Source organism: Sminthopsis crassicaudata, chromosome 1, assembly GCF_048593235.1.
Source record: "Sminthopsis crassicaudata isolate SCR6 chromosome 1, ASM4859323v1, whole genome shotgun sequence".
In the NCBI taxonomy this organism is placed as follows: Eukaryota; Metazoa; Chordata; class Mammalia; order Dasyuromorphia; family Dasyuridae; genus Sminthopsis; species Sminthopsis crassicaudata.
In genome coordinates, this window is record NC_133617.1 from 154,172,028 (window position 1) to 154,193,188 (window position 21,161).

Sequence of the window (21,161 nt, forward strand, 5' to 3'; positions counted from 1 at the left end):
GTTTTCATGAAACTTCCCCATTGATTTTCTTCCTACGGATTCATTCTCAGTCTCCTTTGCTGAATCATCATCTGTGTTCCACTTCCTTTGCCTGAATGTACATTAAATCTCTGTCCTGGCCACTCTTATATTCTCTGTCTACACACATCTTGAGTATGTGATAAGTTCTTCAAGGGGTTAAGGATCATTACTATGTAGATGACTCTCAAATATACAAATTTTCACCTTTCTAGTTTTCTAGTTTTGATTCACTAATCAACTATTGGTTAGTTTAAAGTGAATGTCCTAATGGCACTTCAAAATCAAATATGACCACAATAGAATTCATTGTCTTCTAAACTCTCCCCATCTCCTTCTAAAATAAATAAAAACAAAACAAACTGACTTTTCCTAATTTCTCTATTTGTATCAATGTTACAACTTAGTCTTCCAGTCATAAGGGTTATCAACCTGAATTCCTCTCTTTTCTTTGCTAGCCAGCTATTAAGTCCAATTTTATCTTCTTCATCAACATTATCATCATTTGCATTTACATAGCATTTGAAAATTTGGATTCTTATTTGATCCTCAAGACAACTCTGGAAAAAAAAAAGTGCTTCCATCATCTCCATTTTGCAAATGAGGAAACTGAAACTTTAAGATTAAGTGAATTGTTCAGAATCACACAGCTGGTGTCAAACTCAGGTTTTCCAGTCTCCAAGTCCAGCACTCTCTCCACTTGGCTATTTATTTACATCTTTCTCATTCATGGCCTCCTTTTCACTTTTACAGTCACATCTTTAGTCCAGATACTTATTTTTCGAATTATTGCAATAACCTTCTAATTCTTTTATAATATCCCTTTTTTCCTCTCTCCCCTCTCATATTCATCTTCTTCACAGCTACCAAATGAATGGCTGAAATATTAATTAAGCACTTAAAATGAAAAAGGCCAGTTAGGTGGCACCATAGATAGAGTGCCAGGCTTGGAGTCAGGAAAACTCATTTTCCCAAGTTCAAATCTGGTATCAGACACTAGTTGCGTGACCCTGGACAAGTCACTTAATCCTGTTTGCCTCAGTTTCCTCCTCTGTCAAATGAGAGGTAAAAGGAAATGGGAAACTACTCCAGTATCTTGTCCAAGAAAATCTTAAATGAAGTCACAAAGAATCAGACTAGATGAAGTGACTGAACAACAAAAATGTGCAAATCTTTGGACCAATTCAAACATTTAAGGAACAAATATTCTAATGGGGAAGATAGTATACAGGGAAGATTTCAGTTGCAAATTGGATGGAAAGTTATCATGTTCTTTAGGATGAAGCAGCAAAGTAGAAAGTAATGACTCTTAACATCATTTCAATGATAAAAATCATCATTTTGTCTTTTTTAAACAATTTGATAGTTCCTCGTGCCTTGGGGACAAGCACATTCCTTTTTTTGGCATTCAAACAACATTCTTTAAGTGCAGGTCTAACCATATAACACTTCTCTTCCCACTTAAGATGATTCAGTTTATCTCAACTATAACCAGGATAAAATACAAACTGCAGTATGTCATTTAAAGTATTTCACAATTTGTTTCTAATTCATCTTAATAGACTAACTACTCATTACTCCCCACATATACTCTATATTCCAGTTAAACCGGCCTTCTTGATACTCCATGTACATGACATTGCATTTTTTGTATCCCTGCCCTTGCTCAGGCTATCCTTAGGTCCTAAGAGGTTCTGTGCTCACAGCTGCCTCTTATAATAGTTTCTTCAAGACAAGCACAAGTTTGATTTCTTTAGGATACCTGATATTTATTGACCCCCTAGTTGTTTGTACTCCCCACCTCACCTGAAATTATTTTCATCCTCCCTCCATATTTTGAAATATTTATTTGTATATATGCTATTTTTCTGCAGTAGAATGGACATTGATTGTGGGAAGGCTTTATTTCATTTTTGTGTTTAAACACTACCTAGCACAAAGTAAGCATTCAATATTTCTTGCTGAATTGAATTCATTCTCTATTACTTGTCCTTCCATTTTCAGTACATCTTTTAAAAACTCAAGTTGGTTAGTTGGTTCCTGGCTTTTTAAAATTATTCTCTCTAGGCAACTTCTCTTTTCTTCTTCATGAGGTTCAGAATCTCTCTACAAATTATATATTTATATATACATATACATACATATATAGTTTTTAATTTATGAAATAAAATAAGCATTCCCATAACATAATGAAAAGATGACTGCACATGAAACTGCAAATCTATGATGTACAATTTACTATTAATTTTAAATATATAGTAAACATCATGTAATTTTTTTATTTCCTTCTACTCCCTCACGCTGAAGATGGCTACCATTAGACATAAATATGTGTGTATCCATATATATGTAAAATCATTCTATACATAATTCATTTTTATCAATTCTTTCTCTGGATGCATATATCATCTTTCTTCATTGTCTTTTGTAGTTAATTTGTGCATTTATAATAGTTAAAATGACTTATTTGCTTGAAGTCATTATTAAAACAATATTGCTATATATCATGTTCTGTTGTGTGTGTGTTTTTTTTTTTTTGCTCTTTATTATTTCATGTAATTCTTATCATGTTTTCCCAAGGCCAGTGCTCTTCATTTCTTACAACACAATAGTATTTTATCACAATCATAGCCCACAACTTGTTTCCATAATTGTTAGAAATCCCTGTAATTACCAGTTCTTTGCCACCAAAAAGATTATTATAAATATTTTAGAATATGTTGCTTCTTCTTCTTTTCCCTTAATTAACTTTAGAAAAAGGCCTAGTAAGGATATTGCTGGGCCAAAGGGTATAGGCAGATCTTTGGGCCTAAGTCCAGGTTGTTTCCCAAAACGACTAGATTACAAGTCCACCAACAATGAATTAGTATTCCAATTTTGTCACATCTCCTCCCACATTTGTCACTTTCTCCTTCAACCATTTTAGCAAACCTGACAAGTATAAAATGACCTTTTGAGGATGTTTTAATTTGTATTTCTCCAGTAAATAATGAATTAGAGCATTTTTTCATGTGACAATAAATTGATTTTATTTCTTTAAAAACTTTATCTAAAAATTTTCTACTTTCCTTCTTGATCTATTAGTACATTTGTTTTATTTATACAAAACCTTTTTAATGTAACCAAAGTATATATTTGTACTCATTCTGTACTCTTATCTCTTGTTTATTCATAAATCATTCATCTATTCATATCTTTTAATCTCCATGTTTTTCAAAACTCTCTCTCTCTCTCTCTCTCTCTCTCTCTCTCTCTCTCTCTCTCTCTCTGTGTATGTATGTATGTATAAAGGACTTATGATGAAAAATGCTATCCATATCCAGAGAAAGAACTGATGAATTCTGAATGCAGATCAAAGCATAATATTTTCACTTTATTTTGGGGGGTGTTTATTTCTTTTGGTCTGTTTCTTCTTTTACAACTATGACTAATAGGGAATTTATTTTACATGAGGGCACATATATAACATATATCAAATTGCTTGCTGTTTTAAGAAGGAGGAAGGGGAATGAGGGAGAAAAATTTAGAACTCAAAATTTTGTAAAAGTAAATGTTAAAAATTGTTTTTACATATAATGGAAAATATAAAATACTATAAAAAAAAACCCTTGCTCTATCACTCTTGATATTATATGGGTTTTTCTGGATCTATGAGATGTGTGTAGGTTATCATTTATTCATTACTTAAGCAATTCACTTTCTTTTCCAGTTGCACATTTCTCAGATGAAACTGTACATGGAAAGAATAAGAGAATCTGAGAGCCAAAAGAGATCTTGGCAGCCACCTGGTTCAATTCATACACAAAAAGAATACACCTCTGATTGAGGATCTTCAAGAAGGAGGATCCAAAGACCTCTTCAGATAGTGAACAGCTCTAATATTAAGAACCTTTTTCCTGATATCAAGCTTAAATTTGCTTTTTTGCATCTTTCTCTATTGCTTCCCTCAGTCAAACAGAACACATTCTAATCTTTCCCTTCAAAAAAGCAATTTGTATACAGTAAACAGTTAATGAATGTTTGCTGAGATGAGTCAAGATTGACTTTAAACAATGCTACTGCCCAGTACTGACTGGTTGATCAGCCAGCTTATTTCATTTTTAGACAGCTCTCAATGTTAGAGCCTTTCCTTATTACTGCCTTCTTTCTTTCACAATACCACTTAAACATTTTAAGAAAGTGACCACAGCTCATCCCAATATTTTCATTTACAGGCTAACAACTACTCATTTACTTCAACTCTACTATTTGGCTTTGAGTCCCTGACATCCTGGCAGATACTCTTAAAATGCAGTGCTCAGAACTGAACATAATAATATTCCAGATGTGATGATTAGTACAAAGTGCCCAACTGTTTATGATCCCATTTGGGTTTTCTTGGCAAAAATACTGGAAGAGTTTGTCATTTTCTTCTCCATCTAATTTTACAGATAAGGAACTGAGGTCGAAAAAGTTTAATTTCTTGCTGTGAATCTCACAAATGATTGAGGCTAGATTTGAATTCAGGACAATGAGTCTTCCTGACTCCAGGCTCAGCACTCTATCCACTGTACCACTAAGCTGGCACAATGGAATCATCTTTACCTTCATGAAAGGCATTGAGCCTTTCTAGTCAACAACACCTGCTTAACTGCAGAATTAAAGTTATCTTGACTTTTTATATTATATTATCTTGACTTTTATATTATTGAAGTCTATGAAACACTTCCACTGAAGTCTAGTCTCCTATTTATGGTGACATATAAAGGCAAATTTGGGTTCTATAAGGACATGTCAATGGAGTACAGTTTCTAGGAGGTTCTATAGGGATAGAAAGCATTTGAATATGGTGTTACTGATGGTCTATTACTTGAGTACCAGCTTAAGTTTGGGGAGGTTCATCATCATGTTGGTTCTGTGGGGAAAAGTTTTCTGATTCTATCAACTCTTAAAAACCATCTAGTAACTTATATTAGGTTTATGATCTGTGTTAACACAGAATACCCAAAGGGACAAAATCACAGAACTTTTAAGTATCCAAGGACATTGAGAGTTGCTTTGTTGAGTTATGTTAGAGAGCAGGCTCATGCTGAGCTTGTCATTAACTAAAATGAGGAACTCTCTTTTACATAGACTTCTGTTTATTGTGGCTTCCCCTTCAAGTAATAAGTTTAAAAAAGTTGAATAAAAAGAAGGCTAAGGGTAAAGACCTATTATAAGAAAGAGAGAGAGAGAGAGAGAGAGAGAGAGAGAGAGAGAGAGAGAGAGAGAGAGAGAGAGAGAGAGAGAGAGAGAGATTCATATAGACACACAGTGAACTGTCTTTTTAGGTCCATTTGTTCAATAATGGCAACAATTCACATTTATAGAATGTTTAAAATTTTATAAAGTTTTTTTCCTATTAAAAAAAACACAAAAACCTATAAAGAATATAAAGTGCTGGGGTGGCTAGATGGCCCAGTGGATAGAGTGCCAGCTCTGAAGTCAGGAGGACCTGAGTTCAAATCCTACCTCATATACTTAGTACTTCCTAGCTGTGTGAACCTGGGCAAGTTGCTTAACCCCAATTGCCTCAGCAATATATATATATATATATATATATATATATATATATATATATATATATATATATATATATATATATATATGTATATATGTATATACACACACACTGAGAAGTCAAATTAATTGTTCAAGGTCAGTGGAAAGGCAGCAATTAAATTTAAATCCCATGATTCATGGTCCAACATTTTCTACTGAGTCTATGGAATTTTCATGTACATGTCTGATACTGAAACTTAAACCTTCAAATTATATTTTACTATGAAATAATTATTCCTGAAAATAGCAAATGTCAAAAGTATTTGGCACCCAGATTTTTTTTAGCCTGTTACAATGGGGAAGAATAAGTTTCAGAAACCCTACTTCTTCACTTAAATTTTTTTTATAAACCATTTTTTCTTCATTTTCTCTATATTTTACTTGAATTTAGTTTTTCATTTTCAATTTATATCAGTGCATAGTGGATATATTATAACAATAAGGTTACTACAGAAAATGCAGTGAAACAATGCATGGAAGAAAGGCATTTCTTTTGATATCAGATTATTAAGAATCCTACCTCACAAAAATTGGACATTAAGGTCCAATTTTTGACTAGCTGTTTTCAGTGACAATTAGATATTCTTAATCATTTTGTGTTATGCATTGCTTTGTCTGCTGACACATATGGACTCTTTTGTAAGAATAATATTTTAATGAATAAAATAAAATATATAGAATTACAAAATAAATTTTATTGTAATGGATTTATCAATATTTTTTAAAAAGAAGTTCATGTAACTCCTGAAATTTATCCATCTATCTCTATGGATCTTTTAAAGGTCTGTAGAACTCAGGCTAAAAATTTCTGATTTAGATGAATGATAATTGCTGAGTTTCTGAGGTATCTATTTGTCTGTCTGTCTCTCACTCTCTCCCTTTCTTTCATTCTTCAGCATTCCTCATTTGCCCATTTCAGGTTTGACCATAAGGAAATCAATGAAAACTTAATATAACACTTTAAAAATGTTGAATGAATATTTACAGACATAGGTTAAAAAGTTATTTTCTATCTGACAAATAAAGTATTTTTTCATGGCTGTATTATCTGTGAAAACATTTCTATAAATCTTCAACAAAATAAAATGATGGGCATTCTAAGTCTTAAAATATAAGAATGAAACAGAATATGATTCTCTAATTATCTCTGATTCACATGTGGAAGCGCATGAATATATGTATATATACACATATATATGCATACACACACAAACACACATACACACACATATATATTCTACTGCCTTTGTGAATGAGAAAACATACTATGGACTCATAAACAAGACTAAGGCAGTTTTTAAGAAATATATTTTGGATGCATATTGTATAACATTTATAGGCTATATACTTTTATCTGTAGCTAGCAAATTATTTAAAATTATGACTATTTTAATCAGGTTGAGTATCTTAATTATATTTAAGAAACTGCTATAATTATGCAATAGAATAATTGTTAGTTGAAAATCACTGATAGTTATAGATAGAAATCAAAATGAAAATCATGGTACATAATAAAGCTTATTAACTTTACAACCTTTGGAAAATGGAATTTTATATGCCTTTTGGGGCTGACTAATGTTTACTTCCTCAGAAGAATATTCACAAGGATAAAATCAACACCTTCCACCAAAATCCAACTTAGATGTCTTCTAATGGAAAAGAAGTGACTTGGGTTCTTAATGTAGTGCAAGTTTTAGCAGATTTCTGATAAGTTGCAAAAGTTCTGAATATGACCAAGGCAGGTACAAAAGACCTTCAATACATTACCAATGACAAATTATGAGAAGCTGTGGGAGGACAGATCAATGTAGGAACTGAAAAGAAGGTAAGCAGATTGTAGATATTCAACGGGATAATTATAGATAGCATATATAAGCATTGCTATATATGCAATGTCAAGACAATTAGAAGAAGGCCTTAGGCAAGATAGGCAGATCTCCTGTGGGAGGATTTATGGGAAGATATAAACAATAACAGTACAAAACTAAAGGGTGTGGGTGGGCTATAATCTGTACTTGCTTGAAGGAATACACACACACACACACACACACACACACACACACACACACAGACAAACACAGACACACACAGACACACAAAGATTTAATGAAGTAATACTATTTTCCTACTAGATTGTAAGCTCCCTAAGGGCAAAGATCTCAAATAAACTATGAACTTTTATCAGGGCACAATATAGTACTCTACAAACAGTAAATGCTTGTTACATATTTGTTAAGTTTGTAGGTTTTGAATCAGTTCAAATTATACAGAAATAAATTTCAGCTAACATAAAGAAAAACTTGCCAACATAGGTGGTCCAAAATTAGAATGGGCTATTTTGAGGAGAGGGAAGGAAATTGCTGTAATGTAGTGGGTTTCTGTTCCCTAAAGATCTTGACACAGAGGCCAGATAACTACTTGACAGAACTACTGCAGAGAGAATTTGACTTTGGTTTAGGGTTTGGACAGTTGATCTCTGGGTCTCTTCCAACTCTCAAGCTACAAGTCTATGTTTAAAAAAAAAAAAAAAAAACAACAACAACAACCCCAAAACTTCAAATGTTGAATGTGCACTCAATGCTATTCATAACTAATTTAGGAGTACTTATGTTTCCTATGAGTTCAGGAAGTATCACCTTTGAGTTTATATCAAGGTAACTAGCTTAGTTATAAACTACAGAATCCTTAGTATAGCATGCTCTACAATTGAGATAGAAGTCAAAAAAATTCTATATTTACCTTAACATGAAATTCATTATCCAATAAGATATTTTGAGTCTTCAAGTCATGATGCAGCAGTGGTGGGTTCATATTGTGAAGATAATTTACTCCCAGTGCAATTTCATGCAGAATTCGGAATCTCAAAGCCCAAGCAATGTCAGGATAGTAATTTTTCTTTATTAAAACAACAAAATAACCATATGGTGACCAAAATAGCATTGTTTTACAGTTGACATCTTTAAAAATGTTAGGTAAGAAAACTTAATTGTCAGGTGTTGAGTTCATATTTTTAAAAAATTGACAATTTTTGTAGTCAAACCTTAATTTCTGAGTATCTCAGTTCCTGTACCTTTGGGAGAAAAATGGCATACATAAGTGTATGGAGGAAGGGGGGGGATTGTGGAACTAAATCAACTGAGGAGCTGGAGCTAATTATTAAATAAGCATGAACATTTATATCTTGAAAATCAGTAAGGGCTACAAATCAGGGTTTCATTTATTGTTTGCTGATTGTAGATTTAAGATCTACTTAAATCTACTTAAGATTTAAGACTGTAGGGTTAAGAAGATGTAGAAAAGTGTTAATAATATAAATTAAATTTAAAAGTGGATTATGAGGACACAGCTAGTTATTAAACATTTCCTAGAACACTCCTACAAACTATCTACCTCTATGTATATCATTGCTATAAAAAAGGTGTTTTGTGAACCTTAAAGGACAACATAAATATGAGTAATTATTAGGTAACTTTTTTCAAATGATTTTTCAATTCATTTTTTTAAAATGCACACTTCAGACCATGAAAGAAATAGGGTGGCTTCTCAAGAGGCAAAACATTCATAAAATCAAGCAGGTTAAAAAAAAATCCAAGAATGAATCATTCCTTATAACTCTCTACGAGACCATAAGCATTAAAGTAGTGTAGCAGCCCAGCAGCTCATGGAAAAATATTTATTTTTAACTATTTTATTTTATTTCATTATGATAAAGGGATCTTCTTGCACTTTTTAACTCTCCAGGAAATAGCAGAATTGGAAAATAATGCATAATTTAAGTCTAGGCTGTCTTGAACTTAAAATGGCTGCAATCAATCAATAAGCATTTATTAAGCACCATGCTCGGGGGACTACAAAGGTAAAAATGCATATGAGCCTTGATCTTAAGGAGCTTAACATAATGTTGAGAGCTTGTATACATGTGAGTATATATTGAATAAATATAAAGAGAATAAATACAAAGTTATTTAAAATAACTGTCACTGTTCTTTGCCTGAATATCTAACAAAATATGATTTACTAAAGGCCATTTGAGCCTTGTACAGCTTAATTTCTTCTGATTTTTAAAATCTTGAAAGTTTTAAATTCTAATTTTCTAAATAGTATTAATATACTATTGGCTAGAAGATATATTGGAGCCAAATAGAAAAGAGTTTTAAAAGCCCAAATAGAAGTTTAGATTTTTTTTTTTATCTTAGAGCAAAGGTTCTCAATTTCCTTGATGTCACAGAGTCCTTCTCAGATTGTTTTTGAATAAATAAAATAAAATATATATAAGTGAAAATGAAACTAATATTGAAATATATCTATTAGATTATTTAAACAATTAAACACATTCAAGGACTTTAGCTTAAGAACTGCCTTAAAGTAAAAACATAAAAATCAGTAAAAGGTTAAATTTCTTTAAATTAGTAAATTCTAGATAGACTGAAAAAGCAATATCTGTTGAATTTATCTCACATAATTGACTAAAGTGGTTGAGTCAGAACTATAGGAATAGGAGTTGCTATACTTTTAATCCTAATTTCTCTTATTATAAAATTGGTTTTGACAATGAGAAATGAGCTGCAAAGTTTATGAATGAGAGCTATTAGCTGCTGATAAATGATTAACAATCATTCTCCAAAAATATATGAAATACTTTTAAATTGGATACTTTTAAGCATTTTATATTTAAATGCATTTATATGTTAACAGAGTAATATAATTATTGTAATATATTTCTCATAATATATTTATATATTGATATATATTTAATATATATTATAAATATTATAATTATATATTTTAATGCTTTTAAGTTTAATCTGCATCAACACTTTCTTAAGTCTGGACAACCAACAAGAAAACAAATCAAGCCCAATTGGTAGCATTTGCTGATTTCTGATGTATAGTATTCACGATGAAAATGTAATAATTGTCTCCATATCCCTATGGTAAACCTCTAGCTGGGTGTTGCTTGCAATTCCACCTATTTCTGCTCCTCCCCTATCAGATCTCAGCAAAGTGAATATAGATGAGTATAAGGAACAAGTGTTCTAAAGATTATACACTAGAGAAAGCCCTCTTAAAAGTAATATTTTTATTCCTCTCTCACCCAATGCAGGGTTTTCACTTTTCTGAATAGCAACACTAACCACATACATACTGGTAATAATGCAAGCTCTACTACTGAAGGCTTTGTTTATTCTTGTTTTCATTTGTCTTAATTTTTACTTTCCCAACTAAGCTGAACAAACAGGAGTCACTCTAAGCACCACATTGACAATGCAAAACAAAGAGAAAGCAATGATTGTAGGAAATTTGCTGTCCTTACCCTGTGCAGGAGCTCATTGAGTGATCCATTGTTCATGTATTCAGTGACTATTCCCAAGAACTCAGGCTCATAGCAAATTCCCAAAATTGGAAGGATATAACTAAATCTTGCTTTGTGTAAAATCTTGGCTTCTCTTAAGATATCACTTATTTCACTAGAAGAAGAAAACGCATAATTTCTTATAAGTAATGAAGAATGAATAGTTGTGACACTTCCATTAGCTGGTCTTGAATTTGATTTGACTTGGGCACATTGATTAAATGCTCTATTTTAGTTTCCTTATCTTGAAAATGGGGCAATAACTATGTACCCACTGCACAGGATTGTCATGACACTAAAACAAATTAAGGAAAACATCTGAATAGTAAGAGGTGCTAGATCAATGTAAAGGACTACTATGAATATAAAGCTTTAGTTTGGACAAGAAGAAAGATGTGTTAAGAAAATGTGTTTGGAAAACATCTAAATTAGAATCAGTTTAGTGAATGAACTATAACTTGTAAATACTGTAAAATGAATAAATAACTGAAAAAATATTGTTAATTGCCTGTAATATGAAATCACCAGGCTGAAGAACTTAATGCCCAGAAGACCAGACTTCCTGTCCAATCTCTAGATCTACTTGAATGTGTGACCCTGAACAGGTCATTATCAGCAACTTTTTAAGACTATAAATTGCAAAGAAGTTATCAACCTGCCTTCACTGGTAGAGGAAATTTCCTCATCTTAGAGTTCCCTACATATCAAAAACATCCCAGGTTCCATTACTTTGGCTTTCTGTATCTTGAACTCTCCTGATCCCAAATCCTCAGATTTTATTATAATTTTGAACATTTATAAAATCAGAAGAGATAAGCTATCTAAGGTTTTAAAGCCCTGCCAGACCACATTTTATTGGGATCTTGGGTAAAGAACATTGACACAAAAAAAAGACAACAGAAATATTCCAGATCAGACACTCAGCCTTGCCCTGATCAGAGCTGATTCAAGAAACAGGCAGGCAAGACAACAATTTGACAAACTTGCCTTTTTGTGTCTATTTAAGTTGAACAAAGATTTTCCTATTCTGGAATGAACAAAATTCTCTAATAAGGATTTACTGACTGGTACTATATGAAAGGCACTATGCTATTTGGTACTGTGAGTAATTTTTCAAAAATGGTATAATGTTCTGTTAAGGAGTTTATAATCTAGTAAAGAAAGAAAAAGGGGGAAAACCTTACAGTACAAAGTTTAAAGTTCTACAGATTTATATATTGTTATAGCTAGAAGCAATCTTGGAGATCATCAAATCTAAACCTCTCATTTTACAAATAAGGAAACTAAGGCCTAGGGAGTGATTTGCTTAAGGTCACACAGTTTATGGTACACTGGAATTTGAATTCAAAGTCTCTTTATTCCTATTCCAAAAAGGGCTATTAGAGGCCATGCAATCCACCCCTTTTGTCTGACAAATGAGGCAACTGAGTCCCAGAGAGATCCAATCATTTGTCCAAGGTCATACAAGAAGTATCAGAGATGGAAAGTCCAATAATTCCAGGTTGCATACTCTATGTGTTTGTCCTAGAAAAACTAGCAGGATCTGGTAGATAGGAGATAGTACTGGGAGAGGACACATAGGAAACACAAGATAGGAAAAGGTTTATAGGATCTAGAGTTGTGACTTCATTGCTAAACTCCCTCTAACATTTCAAACAGGCCTCTTCTTGGGTGCAAAAGAGTCATTTAGAGGATTGAAAGATTTAACCTTGCTCAGGGGTTCAGACATTCAAGTAGCTGCTAGGGGTAACTGCTCTTATTGCCTCTTAGTTCAACTAACTACTATGTATGTTTCCTCTTGAAAGAAGAAAAAAATAATAAAAGGAAATTGTTGGGCTTTTTTGACAAGTAGTCCTGTTAGATATATATCAGGAGAAAAATAGATGAAGAGTCAAAGGCCTAATACTGGAGAGCTTTGGATATCAAGATTAAAAAATATTAATTTTATTTGGTAAACAATTTGGTAAATGACAAGAGTTTCTGAGAAGGGAACAACATAATTAGAGGTCTGCTTTTGGAATATTAATACAGAAAATGATGCAAGTTAAAATTAGGACCTTAGAGAGAGACTGGAAGAAATAATTTAGGGAATATGCACTGAACTGGGGATGTAGCAAAGGAAAGAAGAGGAAGATTGAATTAACACTTAAGAATCACACAGGATAAATAAATTAGAGACTGGGAATAGCAAGTGTTCATAAGGAGTTATAGATGACATCAAAATTTTAAATCTAAGTGGCTAGGAGAATGGCACTGTCAATTGAAAAACACAGGAAAATCAGAAGGAGGAGTTGGTTTAGAGTGAAGATGAGTTAACTCAAGCCACTTCAGCTCCCAGGAATTTCCTGGACTAAGGATAGTTAGAGAGTTTCCAGGTTAGACACTCAGACTTGCCATGATTTGAGCTGATTCAAGAAGTAGAGGTAGGTAAGACAACATTTATGAGGTAATTTCACTGCCCAAAAACAAGAGAGAAGGGAGAACTGTTGACTTCTGGGCAAGGAGTCATAATGTTAGACTATTGTCTTGAGGCTAAAATTTCAGTTGGGTTTCAAGCAATACCTAGTAGAGTAACCAGCAAAGAGGATCTCAACTAATGTTTTCTGAACTGAATGGAATCGTCTCTCTTCTACTCTGATCTTTTTCTTTTACCAAAAGTGAGATGAGAATTCTTGCTTGGCAAGTAAATGGGTGGGGAAAGATAGCATATGGGAGCAATGTTCTTTGTCAAGATTTAGAAGACTAACAGGGGTAAATTTTTTTTTAGTGATTTTAATTAACTTCAGCAGTTCAGACTGTAATAAATAATAAGCCCATCAGATTTTACTTACATATTGTTAAAACATGCACTTGGAAAATGAAAAATCAGTTGTTTTGTCCATAGGGCACCAAGAATCTATTCTGATTTTCTGCCCTTTCTATTTTTCTTTCCCCTTTTGTCTTTTCTAGAGGAAGATCATCTATGCATAGATCCTATCCAATGTTAATTGGATATAAGGTAGAAGTTGCACAATATCATGTCTCTGAAATAATACCTCCCCTCCCCCCCAGAACTCTCTTGACTCCATGATCACAAAAGACAAAATCATAGATAAGTTTTCATAGCCACTGTTCCTAGATATCTCAGACTTCCAGAATTGGTTTTAGGACTGTCAAGAAAATAAATGTGAGGTTTTGCAAAGAATGAAGTATCTAGAAGTGAAAGGGATGTCAGAGGCCATTTAAATTCAGCCCTTTCATTTTACAGATGAAGGAACGGAGTACCATTGAAGCTAAGTGACTTGCTCTGTCACACATTTCATGTCTAAGGTAAGACTGAAGCTAGGTCCTCTGATTCCACAATCACTATTCTTTCTACTTTGGGTTCCAAAAAATGATCATTGGCCAAGAAGCAAAAATATTATTATCCTCATTTTATTAGGTGAGAAAAGAAACCAGGAGTCAATGGCCTGCTCAGCCCTGTGTTTAGCTTAAGTAAATATTGCTTTCTTAAAGACCAGAATGAAAACAATGTAACAAGTGGGAGAAGAGGTAACAAGTGGGAGAAGAGAATCCGTGGTGAAAAGTTGGAGTGGGCTTGAGGGAAGTTTGATTTCCTGGTTTTTATAAATTCTTTTAGAAGGTGAGGGGTGATGAAGTGTTGTAAAGGATCAAGTACCAAACTTTGAATTATAAGGACTCCATTGGAATGCTCTGTGTCATCCCATATTTGCTGGGCCAACGTCACTTAGAGACTTAATTTACTACATAGGATAACACTACTTTCATACCCTCCTTCACAGACTTCTTCTTTGAGCCACAATTCACAGTTACGTAGCATGTTAGGTGCAAAGCACTCTCACCTTACAATTTAGTGAAGCAAAGAGTACAAATATTATCTCCACTTTACAGATGAAGAAACTGCAACTCTGACTCCCTTGGGAATCACATAGGTAGGTTATGTCTAAGATAGGATTCAAACCACTTTATCCATTACCCCACACTCTGAATTGATGAGTATAAATCACCTCATAGCTATTAACATTCAAATTCCTATTACTTCTAATTCAGGCAGAATTAGATTTACCTATCAAAAATCTAATAAGTCCATCAATATTTACATAGAAAAGCCCAAAACATATCTATCCTTATCAACAACTACTCAGTCTCCTAATATCAGCTTAAAAGTCCTAATATCAGCTCCTGGAAAATAAAGAGGGCTAGAGTGAACGAACCTCAAATCCTACACATAATCAAGTAGTGTACTAGGGAGAGGAAGCAATCTCCAGATATGTTCAAACATCTAATCCTGTAAATTGCCTAGTGGTCTACACCCAAGTCTCAATTATTGGCTACTTCTCATTTTTAGATGTTAATAGTTGAAGATAAGGTAAGATTAGGGGGTGAAGAGTGCAGCAAACAGAAGAGATCCTAAAAGATAGGGCTTGGTAGATGCTGAGCAATAATTTAAATGTTATTTAAAGAGAAGATATCTTTCACTATGTTGTAGTTTAATATTACAAATCTATAAATATTTGTAGTAGAAAGGTCCCTCAGCCTAAAAACAAACAAACAAGCAAAAAACCAAAACCAAAATCCTGACTTTTCCAAATCACTTAACTTCCCTGGGTCTCCTTTTCACTCCTGTAAAATTAAGTGAATGGTTTGTTTGGATATCCTCTTAACTTTCTTATAACTCTAGTCTTCTATGATTCTGTGGGAAGAGAAAATTCTGCCGCCAAGAGTGTGAGACCATTGCAAAATGACTGCAGGATACGGTTAAACTACAAGTCAAAGAACAAGATACATACAGACTAGTGTCAAAGTCTATAGCTGGCACAAACAGAATTGAATGTTTGGGTCAATAGCCCTTGAACTGAAATCGAAAGTTGAGTTTCCTCAAACTCTAGTCATTTCCTTTAAATCCGCCAGAGTCCATAACAGGCAGAGTCCTCCAACAGTGACCACACAATACAATTAACAGCCAATTTCTCCTACAAACAGTGACCTCAATTCCAATGGGAGAAATAGTTCTTCAGAAACCCTACCGAGCCTTTCCAATTTTTAAAAACAAAAAGATATATTTATAAAGGCCAACAAGAAATCCCAAGCAAAGGGAGGTACATTTTGGAATGGCGGGACAATGATGTTGGATTTGGGATTTAGGAGATAGGAAGAAATCTGATTTTACTCTGGACACGGGGGCACAAGATAGAAGATTAAATTTCACCCACATCCCTCTCCTTTCTACTTCTGCTCCAAATCACAAGGCAGTCCAGGTATGGAGGGAAGCAATCACCTGGGTAGGTGATTATGTGCGTGCTCGCGTGAAACCCGGCCACCTCTCCGATCCACGGGAGAGGGTAGAGAAGGCACGGAGTAGGATTGTGCATGTTTCCGTGGTGGAGACGCGAGTACAGTGGACTCAGAGGAAGGACCGAGACGGTGGGAATCATTACCTTTCCTGCGGCGGGGTCTGGAAATGCAGGTGCTTCACTGCCACCTGAACGCGCCAGTCAGAGTGGCGTGCAGAGGATACCGTGCCTGATGCCCCCCGGCTCAGGAAGCGCAGGTCGGCGAGCTTTTGATAAGGGATGGTGGGTAATGAGCTAGAAATGGCTAGGCTGTCTCCGTTCATCCTCCTAGCCTAGACCACTCAGTCTCAGCACTGGAGAGGGAGGTAGCGGCCCCAGTTCTTCCAGCGACGGGCTGTTGTTTCTGGAGAGACGGTTCCGGGTTGGCAGCGGCTACTACTCTCCGGCTTCGTTCACTTCCACCTCCTCCTGCGGGAGGCCAGGCATTGGTATTTCTCCCTCTCCTTCGGAGGGCACCAATAGAGGGACTGGCTCCCTCCCCTTTACCACTTCGGGAAAACAAAGTTCCTTCTCCCCGCCTGCAAACAGTCTGCAGTGCTTCGAACCGCCCGCAGTTCCGAAAGTGTCCCCAGAAAACGAGAGTAAACTCCTACCAACGTTGTTTCGATCTCTATGTGTGCGTTTTCTTTCTACCCTCCTACATGCCTACCCTTGGAAGATATTGCAGAACTCTTACCGAACACTGCCTGGGTCTGGCTGGGGTTGCACTTCCCTTCCCAAGCTTGCCACTCTACGTCAGCAGCTTAAAAACCTCCCTAATCCAGGATCCACGAGTGAGCGAAGACGTGCAGCAGCCTATGGCTCAGCTCAGTCTTTCATTCCTTCCCCTCCCTGCTCCTCCCGCTCAGGGACATTCAATCTCTCACTCTAAGTAGTTCTGCTACCTCATCCTCCCTGCCAGCTCTGCTTTTGTCGGAAGTGAAATCTCCAGGTCTCCACCCTTGCAAGACGCCTCCTCCTAAGCAGGGATCGTCCAGATGCTACTCGAATCTTAAAGTAGCCAGGCGATCGATTGGGAAACTCCTCTTTTATTTTTTCTTTTACCCTCTCCTGTCTTCAGGAAAAGCCACCCGTTCTCTTTGGGAAAACCCCTAAATGTGGCCAGCCAGTTATTTTCCCTTTGGTCAGCAGGCAATTCCACTGGAAGTAGAGTTTTTTTTTTTTTTTTTTTTTTTTTTTTTTTTTTTTTTTTTTTTCCCCAATCTGCACGTACAGCTTGGAAATTGCCAAAATGGAAAGCAAACTCTGAAATGGAGGGATTGGATGGAGCAGTTAGGGGAGAAAGTGACTGCTGAACTCCATGGAAGACCTTGGTGAGAAACATGGAAAATATTGTTTTTGGAAGGTTCTTTAATAATAAACTTCCTTCCTTCCTTCCTTCCTCCCTTCCTTCCTCCCTCCCTCCCTCCTTTCCTCCCTTCCTCCCTTCCTCCCTTCCTCCCTTCCTCCCTTCCTCCCTTCCTCCCTTCCTCCCTTCCTCCCTTCCTCCCTTCCTCCCTCCCTCCCTCCCTCCCTCCCTCCCTCCCTCCCTCCCTCCCTTCCTCCCTTCCTCCCTTCCTCCCTTCCTCCCTTCCTCCCTTCCTCCCTTCCTCCCTTCCTCCCTCCCTTCCTTCCTTCCTTCCTTCCTTCCTTCCTTCCTTCCTTCCTTCCTTCCTTCCTTCCTTCCTTCCTTCCTTCCTTCCTTCCTTCCTTCCTTCCTTCCTTCCTTCCTTCCTTCCTTCCTTCCTTCCTTCCTCCCTCCCTCCCTCCCTCCCTCCCTTCCTTTCAAAGGAAGGTCACACAGTAAATGTCAGCTTAGGTATTTGAATTCTGGTTTTTTGACTTAGAAAAAAATCCAATGCCTAAACTACACCAGGCAACCTTCCTTTGGGAGAAAAATTAACCTCTTAAAACATTTTTTTAATATAAAAGATGGATTAAATTTCTTTGCATTGTATTATTTTATTATTTATATCCCCTTGATGATAATTCTACAATTTTGTTTTTCCAGAAGGAAGACCTCAAATCTTTCTGTATTTCAAACAACCCAATCTTTGATAATGACAAATTCACTCTTTTAATGGAGGGCACAAGGTGGGTTGGGGAGAAGAGAAAGTGAGGTCATATATGAAAAAAAAAATTGAAGCTAGAAGACATCATGAGTATCACTCTCTTGTTTTGCTGATGGCGAAAATGAAGACAAGAGAAGTTAAGTACAAAATTACATACAAAAGTTATGTACAAAATTATCAGGTGCCATTGAGTCCACTATGGGGGCTTAATAAATGTGACAGCAACACCAAAGGTAATACTATGAATAATAGACTTATAGATAGGAAATACTTGTTTGCTGCAGACATCCTTAGCTACCAGATAAGCAAGTGTTTCTCGTATTACTGCATTACTTAAAGGGTGAGTAGTAGTTACTGGTTTCGAGTGTAAAATATAATGAACATTTAAAATCTTTCTTCTGCATTAAAATGTTTTCCATTAGACCAGTGGTGTCAAACTCAAAAAAGAAAAGGATCACATATTGACTTAGAAAAATACAAATTAACATTCTCTGTGGCATTTATTTTGTTAAAACATTTCTCAGTTGCATTTTGATTTGACACAGATAGTACTCAGATGGGCCACTTTTGGCTTGTGAGCTTCCAGTTTAACAGCACTTCTTCAGAGAAAAGAAGTGGTACTTCATTGTATAGTTGACTTCCCATTGTTAATGGTGATCAAAAAAGATTTTGCTTGTAACCTCAGCCTATAATTTAATTTTCTTGTAGCTCCATTTTTTCTCTCAAGTAGGTTGTATTTATGGAAATGAAGTATAATTGGACTTCTAAAACGTTTAAGATATGCCCAAGTTCATTTTCTTTTTCAAAACTGTAAACAATAGCCTGCTTTTTTGAAATATTTAAAAGAAGGTGTCTAAAGGAAAACCTAAGATGCCTCATGTTACACTGGATCCATGATAATGCTTTCATCTTGTGGAACTAATAATACCATGTCCAACAAAAATAGACAGACTTGGAAGGGGACATGAGTGGTATGTAAACCAGGGATTCTTTTAGGCACAGAAAACATACAGACCATGGGAACATAGAAATCTGAGATGTTTTTTTTTTTTTGAACTCCTGGGAACATACTTCAGTTCATGCATCTTAATTAACTATACTTTGGCTGAGTTAGCATATCAAATCAGCCACCATTTATTCATCTCATTAGGTTCTAAGATTTGTGCTAAGCCTTGGGGGTAAAAAGAAAGAAATAAATTTCCTGTCTTCAAAGTGCTTACATTCTAATTGATCATAAAGCCATTCAGTGCTTTACTGTTCTATTTTGAAATAGTAAGGTTAGAGGCAAAAATGTGGTAGTCTAGTCCTTAATGTCCTCAAGGAGGATAGAGACCTTGAAGTCAAGAAAACTTGAATCTCAATCTTGTCTCTGACACATAATTGTTATGTGACTATGGACAAGTAACTTAAACTAACTCTTGGTGCCCTGGAAAATTCTCAAATATGAAAAATGTACATGATTTGTATTTATGAAGGCATTTTTGCATACTGGGAATTCCCTATATTCATGAATTCATAGATTTAGACAAAAACAAACACAAAATGTTTGTATATAATGTTCTGCTGATTGCTGAAGAATTTGACTACTAATCATCTAATATGCTGCTAAAATTATCATTGTAGATATAATAGAGTTGGAAGGAATTTCAGTGAACACCTAGTCTGATCTATATTGTAAACAATTGCTTCCTACATGTTATTCAACAAATGGTTACTTAGCTTTTGTCTAAGCATGACCTATGAGGAGAAAACTTAGTATCTTTCAAGTCAATCTTTTCCACTTTTATAATTTAGAAAAATGAGAACCAGCATTTATATAGGGCTTACTTATGTCAGACATCTTAATAAGTGCTTTGCAATTTTTGTCTTACTTAATCATCTGGGAGGGTTATTATTACTTCCATTTTACAGAAGAAGAAACTGAGGCAAACAAGTGAAATGCCTTTCTGAGGTTACATAGCTAATAAATATCTGAGGTCAGATATGAACTTGAATCATTCCAAATTTCAAATTTCAAAGTTCTATCTACTGCTTCACAAATTTTTTGAATGGATGTAATTATAAGGAAGTTTCTTTTTAAGTGATGCCTAAATTTGCCTGTCTGAAAATTCCAGCTATAATTTCTAGTTCTGCTCATTGTGACCAAAACCAAACAAACAAACAAACAACAACAACAAAAAAAACCCAACCCCAAAAGAAAAGAAATTGGAATTCCTCTTTCTTTTTTAAATTAAAATTTATTTTTTAAATGAAAAAAAAATCCATTTTCTTTCCTTTCTATTCCTTACCACTGAAAAATATTTTTTAAAAAAAATCCTTTAACAATCTTTCAAATTCTTGAAGAAATTACACTTTTAGGCTTTCCTTCTCTAAACTAAATCTTTCCAAGTCTTTCAACTAATTATCACATGTAATGAACTTAAAGGCTTTTACTGTATCAATTTTTCTCTTTTGAATATTCTCCAGTTTATCAATGTTTTTAAAATGTGCTCAGAATTAATCACATCCTATTCTGATGGAAGTGGAAATCTTCAACATAAAGAAGATCCAACTCACTTCCAGTTGATCAATGATGGACAGAAATAACTATACCCAGAGAAGGAACACTGGGAAGCGAATGTAAATTGTTAGCACTACTGTCTATCTACCCAGGTTACTTATACCTTTGGAAGCTAATAATTAATGTGCAACAAGAAAATGGTATTTACACACATATATTGTATCTAGGTTATATTGTAACACATGTAAAATGTATGGGATTACCTGCCATGGGGGGGGGGAGGGAGTGGAGGGAGGGAAGGGATA

The 21,161-nt window shown here is 34.9% G+C and overlaps 1 protein-coding gene across 2 annotated transcripts in view; it reads right to left on the bottom strand.

The window, feature by feature from the left end:
- The window catches only part of RIPK2 (receptor interacting serine/threonine kinase 2), a 44,155-nt gene extending 26,841 nt beyond the window's left edge, over positions 1-17,314 (bottom strand). For both annotated transcript variants that reach the window (XM_074270080.1, XM_074270071.1), the window contains exons 1-3: positions 16,390-17,314; positions 10,913-11,066; positions 8,338-8,493 (exon numbers count right to left, since the gene is read on the bottom strand). In XM_074270080.1, coding sequence (XP_074126181.1) covers positions 8,338-8,493; positions 10,913-11,066; positions 16,390-16,568 — 489 coding nt within the window. In that variant the 5' untranslated portion in view covers positions 16,569-17,314. The remainder of the gene's footprint in view (positions 1-8,337; positions 8,494-10,912; positions 11,067-16,389) is intronic.
- Between the last annotated feature and the right edge of the window lie 3,847 nt (positions 17,315-21,161).